At 26.1% G+C, this 22,364-nt stretch overlaps 1 protein-coding gene across 3 annotated transcripts in view; it reads right to left on the bottom strand.

Moving 5' to 3' along the window:
- Positions 1 to 22,364, bottom strand: part of LOC100160518 (cyclic nucleotide-gated cation channel beta-1-like) — a 147,921-nt gene that overhangs the window by 64,396 nt on the left and 61,161 nt on the right. For 2 of the 3 annotated variants that reach the window (XM_029491602.1, XM_029491604.1), the window contains one exon: positions 13,260 to 13,410. In XM_029491602.1, coding sequence (XP_029347462.1) covers positions 13,260 to 13,410 — 151 coding nt within the window. The remainder of the gene's footprint in view (positions 1 to 13,259; positions 13,411 to 22,364) is intronic. The other variant, XM_029491603.1, reaches the window with a different exon arrangement.

Here is a 22,364-nt window from a genome sequence, read left to right as displayed (position 1 = left end):
GTTTTTGTAAGATTTTTGTTTTATTACCTAGCTAGGAAATTAATTAGTTATTGATTTTCACTCACGTGATTTTAATGCGACAAAAAATAAGCAGGGCCATGGTGGCGTCAGAGCAAAATAGTAGTATAATATTAATTATTATTATTCATTTTAACGTGGCAACCAACTTAAAAACACAATAATTATGTTAATTATCAACGTCTAATATAATATCTGCTTGACTTTAATGAGCCACAGCACATGAATGACGAATGCTTATTTTTACTGAATAAAGTGATGCAATTTAAATTAGCTATGAAAATAAAAATAAAATTGAATTAGGCATTCGATAAAATGTATAAATAACACATGTTTTGCTAAATTTAAAATACATATTTTTGATTTTTAAATAATAGTGACTGAATTTTTGAATACTTAATGTAGAACTCAAAATTATAGTCAATCCATTATTTTTGTTATACATAGTACAAATATCATATAATAAGTTCTAAAATATAAAAAACGTAAAGTAAAATAAAATAAGGCTGTAATCCATAAGCGCAAAATATGACCCAAACGCAACCTAAAAGCGCAAAAATAAATAACCCATAAGCGCAAAACAGAATTACCTTTTTAATAACCCATAAGCGCAAATCAATTTTATAAAAAAAATGTATTTTATTAAAATCGTAGCTATTATTAATATTTAAATAAGCTTTTACAGTGATATTGAAATTAGTTCAAAAAATCAAAAAATCAGTAAAAAATAAATATTAGAATTTTGAGTATTATTTTAAATTAGTTAAAAAAGTATTATAAATAAATTTTGAAGACTTATAATTTTAATTTTAGCGAAAACCGGACACATACGCACACGTGACATGATCGTATTACAGACACCAACTGATATTGGTGGATATCTGGTATACGATTTAAAACATTTCACTCGAATTTCAATTAAAAATAAAATAATGTATCAGGTAATACAATTTATTTTCGCGCTTTTATCCCACTACCAAGGTACAAAAGCGCAAATTCGTTTTGCGCTTTTGAGTTATCGAAAAATAAGGTCGATTTGCGCTTTTGGGTTTCACCGTATAATAATGTCATAATATTATTATTGTTGTTGCTAGGAAGAGAACCTTTTACTTTATTTTGGTAAATAATACTATAATTGAGTTTAAATAGGTAATTAAAATATAAGTGGTACCTAACTGGTAACAATAATTATTAACTATACACAGTACGCTTTAATAGCTTAATGTAATAATTTAAAACAGAAAGATAAGATTTCCAATTGTTGACCATTTTAAAATATTATACATTTTCATGATACTGTAATGAAATAATAGTATTCAATTTTAAATCACCTAAATTAAAAACTCATCCTTATTATATTAATTCTTAGAAATAAATAATAATAGTGGTAACAAAGGAAATCCACTTAAGTATATCCCACGATTATAATAATATGATAGTATATTGGTTCCTAAAAACTAATTATAGCTTCGTTTATAAACTAATAACAAATAATTATTTGATTTATTCATGTTTAAAAAACTGTGTATATATAATAATACTATTGAAAGTTATAACTGTTCACCAACACTTTTAAAAATGTTAACTGAATATATTGAAATACAACTTACAAGGTGTCAAAAGTATATTAAATAATTTTATCAGTTACATTCAATTTAAAAATTAAACTTTAAATAAACTTCTATGAATATAACAAAGTGTGAATTATAAGTTATAAAATGATTACTTATTATTATTTATGTTTAACTAAGGCGAAGACATTATTATGAAGAAGAAAAAAGACTAACATTAAAATATGTTTTAAAATGTAAGCCATTAAAAGCAGAAAATGTGAAAATTTTTATCTACAGAAATATTATAGGTGTTTGATCTCTGATGTAGTGAAAAAGGAGTAAATATTATGTTTTTAACAAAAGATGAAAAACGATAAAATAACACCATCGTCTCCTGTAAATCTTGCATTGAAAATCTAAACTAAGAATGATTGCGTTTTTTCGTTTAATGAATTTCAAACATTTATAAAAGTAATATATATTATATATTATATATTATATATACATAGATATTGTTATAAAATAAATAATATAAGTCACTAACACAATATTTGTGCAACTGATGACTGTACACCGTACGGTGTATTGTTGTTATACATTATATATGTATATATGTATATGTAATATATAGAATATAGAATATTTAGAAAGACGTTTTATTGTAAAAAAAAAAGGCGGACTGGATACAGAAACCGGGCTTTATAGGGGCATTCGTTATCCCCTCGTTCATCTCGGCACGGTATAGTGGCGCATTATTATTGTATACTTATTTGAATGCGATGATAAATCATCGCAAACTAAAAACCTATTCTAAGCGGAGCTTGCTGGTTTCTCATTGAACGCATTATTATTGTGCTTTTACAAGATCGCTAAAAATATTTAAATAACTTGCATAAGTATATAATATTTTAATGAATAATGATTGAAAATGTCGAACATTAATACATTATTGAATACGATAAATATTATATTACTAAGGATTTAATTACATATATTGTGAAATATTTTCAGATAATTACAAAATAAATTTTGAATTGAAAAATTGAAAAATAATTCGAAAATGAAAATCTTGTGAACAATGTGTAACCTTCTTTTGAATTTTGGGTTATTACAATGTATATTTAAAAAATCCGTGGTAAATTATACAGAAAATTATGCTGATTATAAAATTATATTATGCTGAAAATCGAAATTTAATTCTTATAAAAAATATTTGAAAATTTTTCTAAAGCAATAGAATGACATATTATGAAGGGCAATATTAGTCATAATACATACTATTGTAAAAATTACAGTTCTTCAGAAAAAAGGTTTTAACTTATAAGTTACAGGCAGGTACATTTTATTACTTATATATATTGATTTGAGTAAAACATATCGAATTTTATTTTTTTTAAGCTTTTAAATAAAAATATATCCTCATTTACATTATAAATGGATTATTTACGGAAATAACAATGCATTTTTGGAAATATAGCCTATTGATAAAACTTTAATTTAACAAAGTAATTTAAATGTGAAAAAAGTAATTGGGTACTCTTTTATATTCATAGTTTATAGATAGGTATAGGTAGATAAATAAGATAAAGTAATATAATATTTAAACTTTTGAAAAATACATTTTTACGAAATAAATAATTAACTACATATAAATATATAAAACCACTTTTATCACTAGGTATTAAACTTCAAACTAATATATCTCGTCTTTAATATTTTTTTATTTTTTTTTTTATGTTTGGTACTTATTTAACAAGTTAGATTATTAGCTTACTCCAGTGGTTTTCAACCTTTTTGGGTCCACGGCTCCTTTTGATTTTGAAATCAAATATACGGCTCCCATACGCAAATTTAAAACAAACAATTAATTTACATTATTCAATCCAACTTTATTCAATGACGAAATCTGTCGATCGGCCGATCTAAATCTCACATGCCCAAGTGCGTACAACATGTATAGGGCGTGCGGACTTACACGGCAGCGAAAAGTAGACAACAAAAACTATAAATTACCTATTACAATTTTTTTTTAATTTTCGAACGCGGCTCATTTGATAATAACCGACGACGCCCCTGGGAGCCGCGACGCACAGGTTGAAAACCACTGGCTTACTCAATATTAATGCATGCTACACATGTATGAATATAATGATTTTTCTAGATTAAGTTGTACATATTTATATGTTTGAGAAATGTGATGATTTTGTTTATGTTGTCTTCAATTGGACTAATTTTCTAAGGGCTTCAAATATGTTTTCAGGCATTCCTAGGCTTTTCCTAGTTTTTATTATTGCATTGAAAAAATCATCTTCAACACAAACATTAGCTTAAAGAAGATGTGCAGACAATATTATCTATTGATGTATAATCTAATATATTTAATGTTTGTTTGCAAAATAAAATATAATCAAATAATCAAAATAGGTATATATAATAAAATAAAATGAAATATTTTTAAACACTATATCATAATATAATAATAAATAATAAATATATATATTTTAAAAAGATGTATTTTTTATTTAAAATATAAATGCAAGCCTTTTATTCATTAAAACCTGATACTTCAATCGTTAATTTTAAAAATATGTTCATAGCCTATGAAGTGGTTTTTGGTGCTGTGAAAAAAATGCATCAAGTTTTTAATATAATTTTGTTTTGGGGATCTCTCATTGTTTGATTTTTTTAGGATTTTCAAAGTTTCCAATAATTCAATTCTTGCATGTATTTTTATGATTTTAAAATAAAAAAAGGTGGGTAAGTGGATGTCGCTCTGCTGTACAGTAGGTTACAAGTGGGTCACTGTTTAATGGATAATATTAAATTTGAATTCAATGATATAATATCACTGTATAAGAAAAACGATTCTGAGCGGAGACGGTTTGTCAGTCTAGATATTAGATATACATATTATAGGTATACTTATCTATAGTATTATTAATAATTTTCAAATTAATCATATCACAATATCCATTAGGTAACGCGTTATACATCAACAACAAACCGTGGTACTATCATAGATATATAATAGTATACTTTAGAAGTTTCAAGTACCCACAAATAATATTATACAATCACAACAAAATAACTAAAATAGTTATCCCAGGTTTTTTAATGTGTAATTTCGTCCAAATTTGAACTTAAAATTACTATAAAAATAAACTGTGCTTATGTATTTCTTAGAATTTTTGGTAACAGAATTAAATATTTACGTGGAATCTTGTTTTAAATTTTCAATCCTTAGATATAAAAGTTGAACATTTTATAAATTATTAACTACAAAATAATTATTCAATTTTAAATTTGATAAATTTTGTCAAAATTCGATCTTTAAATGCTCATAAAAAAAAATCGTTCCTATGTATATTTAATATTTTTCAACTGCTATTGTAACAATATATCAGGAGCCTTGTATTAAATTTTTACACTTTTTTGCCCAACAAATAAAACTTTATTGATATTTATAGAAAAAAAAACTAAAAAAATTGAAAACTGAAAATGTCCGTAAACAGCTCAAAAAGAGTCAAAATATTTTCAAAATTGTATGGTGTATAGGAAATGCTAATATAAACATTCAGTAAAATTTTCATGTATCTACAGTTATTCGTTTTTTAATTACAACAAAATAAGGAAATCGCCACATGAGAAATCGAGTGAATATCCAATGTTGTAAAAATTTGAATTTCAAACGATCATAAAAATTTAATTTGGCTTTCTTATAGACATTTTTTTTTTTGATAAAGGTAGATAATCTTAAAAGCAATCTTGTAAGAATAATTTTTACGAATTCTTAACTCAAAATAATTTGCTAATTTTCGTGATTTTTCCATATTTTGTTAGTTTTTGAACTTTAAATGCTTATAAAAAAAAACTGTGACTCAGGATTTTTAATATTTTTCAAATGTCAATATAACAATATAGTAGGAGCCTTGCATTAAATTTTCAAGTATTTTTACCCAACAAATAAAGTTTTATTGACAATCATAGAAATCTTAGACAGTTAGATTTAAAAATAAAATTTTTATGAATTTCTAACTCAAAATAATTTGCACATTTTCGTGATTTTTTCGTAATTGGTCAAAATTCGAACTAAATGTTTATAAAAAAAAATGGTGACTGTGTTTATATATTTTTCAACTGCTATTGTAAGAATATATTAAGAGTCTCGTATTAAATTTTTACTTTGTGTGGATCATGAGAAATAATGGTTGTTTATCTTGGGCGGTCTTCATTCAGTTTTGTAGCATTATTCAAGAATATCCAAAAAGTGTATTAAATAGCTGATCGAATCTCATTTGTCCAAGATTACTTTCTCCTTCAAGCCATGTGAATACGTATCAACTATAAGTTGTACATAATGTGGCCATTTTAGGACACACAACAAAAACTATAGTTATAAATCTTAAATGCTTGATGATATTGCATGATACTTTAAAATGTATCTGTAACACTCAGTTTTGGTATCGATTGATTTTGCAGCATGTCGTAATTACCCTAACAGCATTAAGTATTTTTGCACTGTTATTTCCAATATTTTACAATTTTATATTAAAAAGATATCTACTTGATAGTTGTTATTGTATATCATAGGCCTATACATCCTATACCAAACACATTAGTGGTTGCGTGCTGACATGGCGCAGTGCAGATGCAGCCGTTTAGTATAAATATATAGTATGAATAATTATATACATATTTTACCGTATCAGTGTAACTTAGTAACCGAAAATTGCCACCTATCTTGACATGGTGGAGACTTAAAAAGTCTATTAGTAAATGGTCTATGTTGTATATTATATATTTTTAAGCTAATAACGGCTGATATTCTGATATTAAAATATAGGGTATCACACATAATAACGAAAGGCTTGAATTTGATAACTCTATACACAAACTAGTAAACTTTAAGGAATAAACTATTTTTAGAAATAATAGAATGATTGCTTACCTATTAAATGGTAACACTTTTACTTTAGGTACATAGCTCTGTTTGTATTTACGAAAAAATAAAATTAAAATTGGTTATAGGTAACGTAATCCATTTTGATAAAAATTGACGTTGATACGCATAATATTTATCATGGGAAATACTTAGTTATGTCACAACTATGGAAACAATATTTCAGTGGCGTAGCCAGTGGGGGGACTGCAGCCCCCCCCTGAAATGTTAAGTAAATTAAAAAATTATTTTAATGGTCTATGATAGTAGCTCAAAAAGTTTAAAATTGTATTTAAAATATTTAAAAATGTACCTACTACCTATACAGTGGCGTGCCCAAGAATTTTAAATGGGGGGGGGGGGGGGGCACCATTTTTTATTTTAAATAAACAAAAGAAAGCAGATAATTGGAAGTCGCTCTGCTGTACAGTAAGCTACAATTGGATGACTGTAAATTTAAATTCAATGATATATACCATGTGTGCAAAAAAACGGTTTGGCAGCCTAGTATACTGAATATTATATTTATATTGTTGTTATTAATATATATAGGTACATTTTTAACTACTAAATCATTTTAGAAGCTAATGGTTTTACAATGGTTTTATTTATTTTTTTATCCTGGATACAAATTATCATATATCATTGAATTCAAGTTTAATACAATCCATTTACATTGACCCACTTGTAACCTACTATACAGCAGAGTGACATCCACTTACCAGCATTTTAAATTGTAAGTTTGATAAATTTGTCGAAATTAACTTTAAATATTTATAAAAAAAATTGTGCATATGTATTTTTATTATTTTTCAACTGCTATTGTAAAAATATATTAGGGGCTGTGTATTATATTTTCATGCTTTTTGACCAAATAAAAAATAACAAATATATTGTTACATATTATATATAAAAAAAATACAATATAAGAAAATTGTTACATGAGAAATCGAGTGAATATCCAATGATGTTAACATTTGAACTTCAAACGCTCATAAAAATTTAATTTGACTTCCGGTAAACATTTTTTTTTGATAAAGATAGATAAACTTATAAAGAATCTTGTATTAAATTATCAAATCTTAGATAGTTAGATTTAAAAATAAAATTTTTATGAACTTCTAACTCAAAATAATTTGCACATTTTCGTGATTTTTTCGTAATTGGTCAAAATTCGAACTAAATGTTTATAAAAAAAAATGGTGACTGTATTTATATATTTTTCAACTGCTATTGTAAGAATATATTAAGAGTCTCGTATTAAAATTCAAGCTTGTTGACTAATTTGATTTACTTAATTATTATTACTTACTTGTTTTATTTACTTTGTTGATTAATTTGTAAAATTAATAATTAATACAAAATTAATGACTATAAATAGCTGTAATAACTAATAAGTGGTTTTCTGTAGGTCGGCAAAAAAGACAATAAGAGGGGGGATATACCCCCCCTCCCTGAGCCCTGAGCACGCCACTGTACCTATAAGTATTAACACTTTTCAGCTATCTATCAGTGTTAGTATGTATTTAATGTGTAATAGTTTTGTCATAATGTATTGGACACCTTATGAGAAAACCGAATATTGAATATTAGATCCTATATGTACCTACCTACTATATACAAAAAATAATACATATGACACAAGATTGGAATTAACATGTTATGAAAAAATAAGGGGTGTGGAAAAACAACGTTTTGACCTGAACTACTCTTTATAATATGCATTTATCTATAATTTAAAGTGAAGTTGGTACCAAAATAATGACAAAAATGAACTTCCTGCCACATTATCAATTTTTGAATGAATATAGAGCTTAGTTTCGATAAACATGGCAATACCACGTTATATTTTTTTGTCCTTCATAATATAGATATATATGGTTTACTTACGCTTAAGTAATAATTATCCGATTTGAGGAATGAAAATTATAACAAACAAAACTATGAAAAAAAATGTACTACTTTAATTTTGTATGTTACATATTTATTCAATGATACAATAAGTTTGAATATTATACTTAGCCCGTAAACTCAGAAATTTATTAAAAATAAATTATTCGTTTTTTTTTTAAATAATGAAAAAAGTTTTTATATATTTTCATTTGATCGATATAATAGTGCATAACATTTTATGTTGTGCATAACTTCAGTACTTTTATCATTTCCTTTACATGTCTCTATAATAATAGATTTTTAATTTTCAATTTTGGGGGATGGAGTGGTCGAGTGGACTACGACGTCAGTTCCGACGCGAACTATCGCCGGTTTGAACCTCGACCACGGGTGGCTTCTCTCTCTGGGTAGGTAACTATCCGACCGGGCATGGTAGAAACCTACGGGTGCCCAACTTGAAATTCTGCCAAACCTAAAAACGTGTTTCAACCAACCATTCAAACCGTTCCCCCTCTACAAAACAACAAAACAGCTAACGGCCATATAATTGCTAGGCTTAAGTTCAATAAAAAAAAAAATTCAATTTATTTTTAGACGTATTACAGTTTAAAATATTTATATTAGTTATCTATATACTACGTCATGTTTAAACTTTACTTAATTATAGACTATAGTAATTAAATGGTTTGTTCAATATTGAATACAATTTGAAATTCCTGAGTAATAAATTATCTATTACATACAGTTTTCAGAAATAATGTATATAGTACAATTAAAATGTACCAACATTCAAATTCTGGGAAAAAAAAATATACTTGTTAAATTATTGTACATAAATTAACTTGAGGATGGAATATTTTAACTATCTCGAGTATTATGTATACTTGTGTACACTTGATTAATTAACCTTACAGGTTATAAATATTTATAAATAATAATGTAATTATAAATTATAAATTAATCAATTTTAAATTAGTAATATATAATATCGATTTTTTACAGTAAGTTATTATTATTATTATGATGGTAAAAATATATCTATAATTAAAATAACTAACAATACTTTAACGTTATTCAAGTATTTAAGTCATATAAATGTAGATATTTTAGGTATCTATACAGATTATATGTATAGCAAGGGAGGTATTGGTTTTACAATTCCTAATAAATACGTTTTTTTCTTCCCAAAGAAAATGTATTTATGTACACTCAAAAAATTCCAGACAGCGCTTATAAAGATTGTGAATTTCTTACGAGCTTTCATTTAAAACGATATGTTTCAAATTTCTTACTAATTTTAAGTGATTTTTTGAGAAAATAATGAAAACATAAAAAAATAAAACTGTTAAAATAATATTATATGCCATTATTTTTAGTAAAATCATGACCATTTTTGGCTTTACTTGGAAACTCTTTTCGAATGACACAATAGTGAACCAATAAATCTCAAACTTACAGTAATTCTCCCCGGTGACCTATTCAATATTTATAAATTTGTATGTTTATTTACGATACAAAATGTTTTTTTTGAATCAATCAATGTATGAATCTCATAGAATAACTTTTAAAAACGATGGACAATTTTTTTTTTGTCATAAACTAAAAGATGTAAGAATAAAATATTTTAAAGTGCGTCGTTTATAAAATTATAATAAAATTTGATAAAGAAGAAACTAATATCCTAGCAAAAGAGTATTCCTATTTTACATGATATAAAAAAATACTATTTACTATAATATTATACTTTATCATATTTCTAGTCGAGTGAGTTAAGCGAATTCAATATTTAAAATCAGTTATATCTTACTACGTCTGTGCTTTCATATCAATTCATATAATTTATAAGCGATCGTGGTTAAAAATAGACTTCTTTCTTTTAAGTATTTAACAAATTGTTTCATTCACAGAAAGAAAAAAATGATTACAATTGAATATTGTTATACAATAGTAAAATGTATAGATGTATATATGTACTACCTATGTTGTGTTCCATGTTCCAATTTAAATTTTTTATAGCTTCAAGTGTATTTGTTGTGATTTAAAATTTCATTTTTTCTTCAGAAAATGAGCTCATTGATCAAATATTTTATCGTAAGTTACAGAAATCTTAGCCTAATATGTAATAACAACGCTATCGTGTCATTTCCTTACAATCGAGACTATTCGTAACATATTAACATGTTTATATGTACTTCAATATATATTTTATAGTTGATTGAAAATGTTTTTAAATTATAATAATATTATTAATAAATAAATAGAGAATAATTTATTACAATATGATATAGTAGTGATTACACATGTACCTATATAAACTAGAGCATTGGTTGACAAAATTGTATTAAAAGTTAAATTTGTATTTGTACAAAAAGCATTTAGAAAAATATGTTACCGCAATGGTCTCATGATTGGACATAAATATAGACTATAATAATACTATTAATATAATATTATAATTATATAGTTAATTGTATAATACGCCTACGACATATTTTTTTAATAGTTGTCTAAAATACAATAAAACGCATAAGTCATATAAAAATATATAATATAATTGAACAGGTATATTATATTGTATACCCTGTGACAATATTATACTTAAAAGTTAAATAGTTTTTTTATTTACAATTACTATTAAAATATTATCAGAGAACGTGATGTGTAATGGTATGAAATCAAGTTTTAAAAAAGATTTATTCAGTATTATGTAAAAGAAAAATCATCTTAAATTTTATGATAATATTCATCATTATTTGTAATTATTTCTACCATTTTATGTGAGATATTCATTAGTTACTTTAAAAGCTTTTAATATGATAATAAACAACGTCACGTAGCTTGTAAATATGTGTATATATATATAAAATAAACTATATTATTTTAGTATATAATAATTGTAATTTAATGTATAACCGAGATATAATATTTTTACAACGTGCCTTCTAAACATTCTTTTTTAAACAGATTTTGATGTGAATACATTTTATTTTATAATTAAAAGGAGCTGAATAATGCGTACAAATATGTTCCATTTACATCGTTTTTGAATATTATACTGTTAAAACAACTACATTATGAGAGTCAATATTTTCACTATTATTATTTTTTAAACTTATTGTGTCATACTTTACTTACCGTACAAATATTGTAATTTGTAGTTTTTTTCACTATACATTTCACTAGTAAAAAATTAATTAATTCATAGTATCTCACCACATTTCAATTCATCAATCACATTTTATTCTTATGCTCCTACATAGATTAATGAAAACTATTACCATATACATATAGGTATATATAAATTACAAAATGTATATACTTTTGAAGAAATATCTTTATGTAATACACCACACAAGTATGAGTATCCATTTTATATGGTAAAAACTAAAAATTAGATAAAAAAAATCAAATATACAAAAAACTTATTGATGGTGACAAATACGGTATGGGTTATCATTCTGTATATATTATGTTCAATTGTATGCATATATTACGTAAAACTTCTTTTCAAATATTTGATGCGCAATGGTATACACACATACGAACACACACATACAAGATGGGAAAAGACGTAGGAAGAAAAAATAAATAAATTGGATCGAATAACTTAGATTATATTTTGATATTTGAATATTGATGACATTTATCCAGTTTGATACCTTCACTTTTAATTGGAAGACTTACATAACTTTAAGTAAAATATGATACGTTTTGTTATGACAGTTCTCAGGATTTAAAAATTCGTTGTTGCATTGAGACGGAACTCTAATTGTATTCATTGGATTTTTTTCTGCCACTTGATGTGTTAAAAATCATTTTTTTAAATATACTCTAGGTTATATAATTTATATTGATTATTTATATTTGTTTTGAAACGTTTAACAGCGGTATCAAGTTTTACTTGAATAGTAATAAATTGAATTTTGATCATATAAAAATTCTACTTATGCTACGATGCATGAAAAGCAAACAATGATTTTAGGTAATTATATTTAACAACCACGGCAACAATAGGGCAACTTCGTTTAAAACTATTAATTAATTGTTAAGACTTTAAATTTTGAATAGCATTATTTCAATACAACTACGGCATTATTATACACAATAATATGATCATAATCGTGATAGTTTATGTTCTTATAACAATAACGTTTTACAAAATGTTATATTAATAGAATATTGTAAAAATATTATATTTATGACGAATTCCAAATAATGTAGCCACATAGGTAGGTAATAATAATAATATTATTATTAAAATCTGTCGAGCAAAAGACATGCGAATATGAGTAGCGATATTGCATAACCATGACGCCGTGTTACAATTGTAATGTAAACAAATTAATACGCGTACACCACAATACATATTATTATTATTACCATGCCGTGAGCGAACCGTATATTATTATTATTATTATTTATATTATATTAGTATATTCCGTGATTGGACATTAATAGGCCTTTCTGAAATGAACAAAAAACGTATTGATTCTATTTTGGCCGATAATTCGGACAACGGCAATATGTACGATTCACGCGATATATCGTGTCGTTGTGTTGCGAATATTATATTATCATTATCTACCTACTATAATAATTATTTTGCGTTTTTTTGATGGATATAAATTAATATGATCTTTGAACCACGCAACAGACCAGACATATAGTAATGGTCAAACAAATGAGAGTGAGAAAATTTCAACGATGTCAAACCGTGAAGGCGTTATTTTTTTAGTGTTAATGCTGTGGAAACAATATGAAAGTACTCGTAAAATAATCGCGTCCGAACTGATTATGGGATAGTCAGGGTGGGGAATGGTAATAATAATTTATTGCCAGCGTTTGATTATTATTACCTGTTTTTCGGCCACTTGTCGCGTAGAAAACCGTTTGATGAATGAATCCTCCCTCTGCAGCGTCGGTTTCGATGTCTTTATCGTCGAAGAGATAGCACTGGACAACTGCACGGTGGTTCTGAGTTTCATCCATCTCTGATTGCTCCTGCTTCTGTGAAAAATTCGAAATTCCGAGTTAGTGGACGCATAAAACCGTTTTTTAAATTAATACAACTTCCAGTCGGATTATACGCAGTCACGTAGTCGTATGCAGCTCAATATATAAATGTATTTATAAATTGCACATTAAAATGAGTACCTATAAGTATAGAGATCACGCAAATATTTGCATTGGTGTATAACCTATACAATATAGATTATATCATTTTAATCATGATACTATATTTACACATGCATAGAATTTTACAAACAACATAATAATATATTTTATCTAGCTTATTATTGAATCGAAATCACTACTATTGGACGTTTGGTTAATAACAATTCGATTCATTGGGCTGCTTAATGCATAATTAGTATTCCGTTTAGGTGCCGTGAATGGAGGATTAGTTGTGGCATTAAATGTTAGGACTTTGAAGTCTCCCGGCCATGTTAGTGGTGTAGTTTATAGGACATTCTGTTTTACCCGTTATTCATTTTTGCATGAATTCCGTTTCATCGGACTTTCGTATATTTTAGATATTTGTACGACCATTCCTAACGGTTTTCGGGTCATGACTAACTGAAATGCCATCATTCTTAAAAAATATATTATATTTACATATTTTTCAACTTATTTTTCGGGTCTGTTGTTGTCTAGCATTCCATATATTATGTATATATACTATACAAACGTATATTCAAGAATCGATCTTACGAGTGTACTATATAAGTCTTCAAGACAAATGAGATTACTGAGTTCGCATTAATCGTGGTTCAAAAAGTCTACAGTCTTAAGTATCTACCTTAACCATAGATCGTGTAGATGTTTTTTTGTATTAAACGTTAAGACGGAGGACATATTATAATACAGCACAAAAATATTAAAATGCTGCCGTTTATAAAATCAGAACTTGTACACACTTTCAGATTATTTATGAACGATACATTAACCACATTACACACCATTGAAACCGCACAGACTGAAGTATGATAATTATTAATTACATCCCCGAGAGTTTGAATACTCGTGCCTTTATCGGATCATCAGCAAACATTAAATGGTTGCATTATTTAAATGTTTTGCCCAGGTCGTTAATGAATAGCATGATTGACATAGACCACGAAGTCAAATGGTAATGCAACTAATATATAAATAAAGGCTTTTCAATTTTGTCCACGAGAGAATGATTATTAGATAAATATGACGGTTTCCTCACTTAAGCGCCTCAAACTATATAGTATCTAGTGGTAAATAGATGATTCTAGGAGGCCACCCTATATAGTTTTTACAATTTTTTCTCGTGAACTCAAACACAGCTGCTTTGTCATCCATCACTCGGTCTAAATCGCAACGTGACTCGATGACAATAAAAAAAAAAAACTTTGAACTGCATATTTTAAATACTTTGTTCCAAGCTTTATGTATGAAGTATAAGGTTATATTCTCGTGTATATAATTAATAATTTCTGTAAAAGTTTTAGCGAAGGACCTAAAAACCTCTAAATAATAATATTCACGCTGAATCGTGAATATTTAGAATTAATCTTGTTACTATAATAATAATAGAAAACACTATACCAGGATTGATACTCGCAGTATGAGTATTATGAAACACGGTATTATATACTAAACAAAGTAACGAATACGTTGTTTTTCTTTACGACGTCACCCAAAGTTATGACTGGGAAATAAGCGACAAGCGTCGGTGTAAGTGGCTAAATAGGTGCGATATTTGCATATACAAATCGCCATTAAAGACGAAAAATATAATATCAATATGGTGTTAAAATATATATACATACGATATAATATATTATAAATTGACCATGGTAATGTGGTTCAAGGGAAATAAAACAATGATTTACAGTACAATGTGTATAATAATATATTATATCTTTTTTTGCATACAAACACGTATTCATTTAAAAAATGTTTCTAAAATATCTTTCGATCCATATTATTTTAAAATTGTGTTCATTATATTTGGTCGGTTCAGTATATATTGATAAAAATACGTAACAAAACACCAAAGGAGAATATTATAATCTCTTGAAAAAAAATATGTTGCTATTGCGTATACTTTCAGGTAGTGTTACCACTTCAATCGAGACGGCTACGCTTAAAATCACGTGTACTGCAAATTCCCTTATTGTATAATATATTAAAATATTACATGATGAAAATCTACAATATTTTTAAAATAAATCAATGAGGTACTAAATTCAGAATTGTTCGTTAAAAGGCTTAAAACTATAGTACGTGTTTTTCTTTAAACTAATTATTATTATATGCGTGCTGGGACTGCGAAAAAATACGTTATATTCCGTGTTGATAGGTTAATACAGGGTTTGTGTACGACCGTCGAGGTAGTACAAAAGATAATAGATACCTTAAAAAAAATAAACATTTTTTTCCGTTGCTTACGTCAATAAAAATAAAAGGATTGTCAAATGTGACTTATGTAATAGTTTTTTTTTCTTTTACCAACGGATGTAAGAAACCCTAAAAATAGCGATTCTTGCGATTTAGTTATGTAGAATGTTTATAACGCATTCATATTATTGTTAGTAAGTATCGATTTTTTGAACCAAAATTTCGCACAAACTCCATTAAAAGTTTTGTATTTCAAGTACATGTTAACAAAACTGTAACGATATTACAAATTGTCACTAGCAACGAATTGAATCGTTTAACAGTAAAATCGCCCCAAAGAAGCTATTGTCGATAAGTTTACTTAAGAAAATTGCATACATTTTATAATCTCTTAAACGGTGACGTTGCAGTATTGTTATGCGTACTAAAATTGAATTTTAAATTAAACCTAGTAAATTTTGTTTTAATTTTCGTGGTATTAAAGTTATACGTAAACTACCGTAGCAACTAGCAACCGTTCTAGCTATTGTAAATATGTATGTATCATGTATGTATGTATGTATGTGTGTATGTATGTGTGTATGAATGTGTATATGTATTTATATATGTATGTATGTATGCATGTATGCATGTATGTATGTATGTATGTATTTATGTATTTATGTATGACGATCATAAAAATTACAGCTAACCGTATTCAAAATAAAAAAAAACATAAATGATGTGTTTTATGCAAAATGTTCAACCTATATATTTTTAAAATTTTGGTCTCTAATGAATTAAACTAATTTGTAATGAACAAAACGTTTATTTATTCCTTCAACATACAAACGCATTGACTGGCATTTTTCTTTTGTTAATATGTAAAACAACCTACACCATACTATTAATAATTATTGATATTTATTTAAAATAAGTGATTCATTTAACCTTTATTATATTATATACCGCAATATACCAGTCCATTAGTATAATATTCCAGTATTTATATTTTTTCTTTTATATTAATTTTGCACTGAATAATATATTTTTTTACTAAACGTGTATATCAGTCCAATAGCTGCAGCAATATTAACACAAAAAAATTCAGTCACTTAAAGCAGAACAATATACTCAATAAAAATTGTTAAAAAGCATCCAACATATTATACAATTACATTTTCAATGAACTTAAATCATACCTTTAAATATAAAATATTTATTTTAATTCGTTAGTAAAAATATTAGTTTATAATTAAGTTATAGGTACTAAGTAGGTATGACTATTATTTTATAACAACTGCACTAATAGGGTCATAAATTGCAGGTTTATTAGAGTTAATTTTAAAACCAACTGCAGAATGTTAAGATCTTAATTTTTTTTATGTACCTATTATTTACTTGGAGTCAATTTTTTTCGATTATTTATTAAATATTTATTATTGTTTTAAACTACATATTACCCACGTGATTTCACAATACAATGCACATTAAATTAAATCGCACAATACATAAATACGAACAAATTAGTTGTTTAAGTTAATTCCAGATAACTGTAATCGAATTCTGACGACGAAAGTTTAAAAATATTGTGTTAAGTATGGTAATTGTATACGATTCAGCACAAACACAACGGATATGTTGTTTTTACTCAATAGGATTGGTAAAGGATTAATAATCCATGAATCGAAGATAACTGCATATCAGACAACTCTATGTTATGAAAAATAATGGTTTTTCTGCAACAATTAATTCATTCATCTAAAATGTCTGATACAATTGACCTATGGCGCACAGATTTACGAGGAATACCGCCTACACTTGTATTATAATATATCAGTAATGCCAAGCAGACTACGGCGGTCATGAACTCCCGTGTTGTTTATAACAGACAGCTTTAAAACGTTATATTTTGTACATATCACTTATATAGGGGCATCTGATATTTTTATGCTATATTTTTGTATATAATTACTATTGTGATGTGTTTATACGTGTTTTACATATTTTTCCTCAAAGTGACCGAGATATCAAGTTGTTAATAATCGCGTACATTTCGATTTTAAACCGTACTTAATAGTTAATAATATTTCGCAACGCGTTTATAGAAATGATCGATTAAAAAGTTTTAAGGTATCCAATACATATTCTGTGAACAAAATGGTTTATTATTATTATCATCATCATCATCGTTCGAATATCGTTGAAACTTACTACGGAATATTAAGCTGAGCCTTCCATGTAAAATATTAATTTTGTAGTAGTACATAATATACACATCATAGTTTACGATCGACGTGCTACACAACGAATATTGAAAAATTGGCAGTGTGCCCTAGCTGTTACAGTTTTATACGAACTAAAATCAATAATTTATATGATAACCTTCAGTATATTCTCCTTAGTTTTGCTACGCAAGAGTTAAATCAAATGTACCAAATATAGTGAAACTAACTAAAAAACGTATAATATTCGATAATAATTGTAGGTAATTCAATGAACACTATTAAAAACATCAATAAAGGTAGATTAATAAAATCAAGATGAAAAAAAATATATATAGTACACTACCTACGAGTTTTTAAACGATTAATCTTTGCCACACACAGAAAATTCAAAATACTTCCATCGTTATAACATGCAAGGCACACAACATTGTTACAAACCATCGATGCTGTGTCATTATCATTCAAAGTTTGTTATTGATGAAGAAGCTTTTCAAATTAAGTTGTAGTCTTTTAAGTTTGTATAAAATAACTCATCAATGAACAATATAGGGATACCTATCGTTATTTTTCAGTATGAGATTCATTTAATTTTATGAAATAGTTAGGCAATATAATATTGTATAGACACTGAAACGTTAAAATATTTTTTTTCATTACTTTTTGAGAATTAATAGATCTCTACTATTTAATACTATTAGTATTACAAGGTTATACAAATTAAAAATATGCGATTGCTGTTATTCATATTTTAAATTATTTGTCTGTTTAGTTTATTGTGTAGTGATTTGAATGATAAACTATTTTACTTTACAATTGTAATGATTGTAATTTTACAACGACCATTATCAACTATTTTCTGTAATTTAACAATTATAGTTGTCCTATAATATCAGTGCAGTAAAACCGAATCATTGTCGGGTTGATTAAAAATGTTTAATTATTTGTTTTGAAATCTGAGATTTACGCGTGATCTATATTGCAACCATAAACATATTAATATGTCTATGATTGCAACATACGTTCACGATATATGTTTTTTTCGTACATATAATATATAATAATTAAGTTAAAATTATTAAATTTAATAATTGGGAAGATAGTTTATATAATTATATTTCATAAATATGACATACTAAAGAAACTGTCCAACCATCTAAATATCATAAGCTATTAACTAAAGTTACGTATTAATCCGAAGTCAAAGGAACAAGGATATTGTTTATACAATTTACGAAATAATCCTTCTGAACCACTTATTATAAAGTTTATCTAAAATAATATTTGAGACCTTACAGATATGGCTTGACTCTTAAGGGGGCTCCAGTCGGTTTTGTCAAAAGTCAAAACTTATGTAGATTTGACCAATCTAAACATAAATTTCGTTTATTTTAATATTTTAAAATATATTTGAATTCCATATCATAAAATAAATGTTACAGGGGCTGCAGTTAATGAAAATAAAGTGATTTTTATACAAAAATACCTGACAATACTGAAGGAATTTGTTTGACGGATTTCAATTTTTAAAACTGATTTTAATTTATTACTTAATTTACTAGGTTTCCATTTGAATATCTATTTTTTCAGCTGTGATATCCATGAATAAAAGTATGATATTTATGTATTTATATTAACTGATTAATACGGATTATGACATTAAGAATAATTGGAATATTAAAAAAATTAAAAACCTAGTTAACTTATAATCAATCATAATTCGTTTTCAAAATTAAAATTCATCGAACCAAATTCCTCCAGTTAAGTCTGGCTTTTTGGTCTAAAAGTCACTTTTTTTTTTCATCGACGGAGCCTCCTTATACATAATTTTAAGTAGTTATAAGATTCAAAACTATTTTAAAAATCTTTTTCAAGATATTTTGTAATAAAATAGTTTTAATTTTCATAAAAGTACTCGTGGTATTAAATTTGTATAAAATATTAATTATATTTTTAATGTAACAGATATGCAAAATTATAATATCTAAAAAATCGTATTTTAATTATTTAAAGAAAAAAAATGATATTTTATGTTTAATGCTATAATAAATTATAGTTGCATAGCATCGTCACCTATATCATATACCTATATAAATAAAAGTTAATCATTTGTTCATAGTGCCGGATTATAGTCTGGTATAAATCATACAAAGTCATGAACAAATAAAATACATATCAATGTCTGAAATTAAAAAAAATAAACTGATATTAATACAATAATTAAATACTTGTATAAAGTATGTTCTGCACTCTGCAGCCCCAATAACGAACGAAACACATTTATATAACATGTATATATTATATTATTATGTACACTGTACTTTGAAAATAAGTATCGTTATTACATCAAATAGGTATTTCAAATGAAAATGAGAAATGATCTAGGATATAATAATAAAATTAATTAATGTTAACTAAACATTTTAAATATGGGGGAAAATGTATAAAACATATGGAGTCGGAAAACGAGAATCACGAGAAAATTCAATTTGTTTGAATGCGCGTTTATTATATATTATTGAGGGTCTTCTAATTACAAAGAAAAATTCAAACGACATAATAATAATAATTTACTGCAAATAATTTTCCTCGTTCCTCCTATAATAATATAAACATTTTATTAATTCAATGCAATATTTGAATTATAACCACAACTATAATAATATTATCGATTTTGCGTTCTATATATATAGGTACCTAAGACATGTAATACCTATGTACATTGTACATTTATCAATGCAGAATTTTTTTTCTTCGCTGTCAGGTTTTTTATTTTTGCAACAAAAGGAGTTCAGTATAACGTTGGACGTTATATTATATATATAAATATATATCATATAATATGTACGTTATGATGATTGTTACCCGCAAGCCACTCTTATCTATAACTACGGACTCGTATCCCATGGTACCAACATTTAATGCCTATCGAATCTTGTTTAAAAATGTTATAAGAAATCTTTATTTTATATCATAATCCAGCTTAAAATTAATTATCGTGAAACGTAATCCTACAATGTGTACCTACATAGTATTATATGGGTTGATTCCCCAAAATCATGCTCACGCCACTTTTATCTTATAACAATGCAGTTATTATAATTTGTTTGTTGACATTCTAAGTGTTCTCTAAGACCTTATTTTTAAATAGTCAAGATTGTTTTTACCACTCGGGGAGTATCATGTGGCGATACAAACTTCTATATTCGAATGAAAAGTACCCTATTTTCACTGTAAATTATTAATCGCATGATTTTTCGAAAATATTGAAGTATTTAAATCGAAATTCAAACGAATAGTTTTTGAGTTGTTAAACTTTTTGTTCAAGGATATTATACCATAAATAATTATATAATATAAAATATAAAATAGATTTAATATTTATTCTAATTCTTGTTTATACCCTTTGGCACAGATAATTTTATCAACATTTTTAAACTATAATAAATTAATGTTAACCACTATGATTTTCAAATCATCAATAGCCCACATATCTTTTAAAATTGTCAACATAGACTATATTACCCTTAGTATAATAATTAAGGACCTTTAGTATCTTTAAAGATTAATAAATAATAACTCAGAAAGTAGAAACTATTCGTTCGAATTTCAGCTTAAACATAGATATAGGTAGGTACAGCATTTTTGAAAAATCACCATCATAACAATTTTCAATAAAAAATGGTCTACAAAATGAATGCGATTGTAATGCATTTTCAATTTTTTTAATTGTTATGAAGTATTATATGTGACTGGATTATTGTACTTACTCATATAAATCTATAAACCTAGTCAAAACACATAGTCAATTAAAATTTGGCAAAGAAAATAAGCTAATTTGACTCGTTCTTATTTCAAACCAAAATAATGTATATTAATTATCCTAGTGAATGGATATAAGGAAGTTTAAGATTATTTCAAGATAATGAAGTTTATCATTCTAATGGATTTCCAGAATTACAGGTGAATAGTCTTTTTCACGTTAACACTAGATTAGTGTATTTAACGGTTGTGAAAATGTATTTATTGCTTGCGAGATAATGTTGTGAGAGAGAGAGAGAGAAGGAATTTTAACTTTCTCTCTCCTTCTATATCAAATAAAAACGATATAATAACTAATCCTAACTGCCTATATAGATTTTGTATTCATATAATATCGACCAATTCAATACAGCTGTGTTTGTAGTACTTGCAAATAAAAATAAAACTTTATCATATATTTCCAGATCTTAAAATTAAGCGTGAAACAAAACATCCACATAGAATATTTTTTTTTTTTTTTTATTTTTTAAGAGAAAATATACAATCTATACAATATAGCATAATAAGTATATGTGAAAAGAGTAGTTATACATGAAAAGACTTGATTAAGAAATCACCCTATGG

Source organism: Acyrthosiphon pisum, chromosome A3 (assembly GCF_005508785.2).
Source record: "Acyrthosiphon pisum isolate AL4f chromosome A3, pea_aphid_22Mar2018_4r6ur, whole genome shotgun sequence".
Taxonomy (NCBI): domain Eukaryota; kingdom Metazoa; phylum Arthropoda; class Insecta; order Hemiptera; family Aphididae; genus Acyrthosiphon; species Acyrthosiphon pisum.
This window is presented reverse-complemented; position numbering and strand designations above follow the sequence as displayed.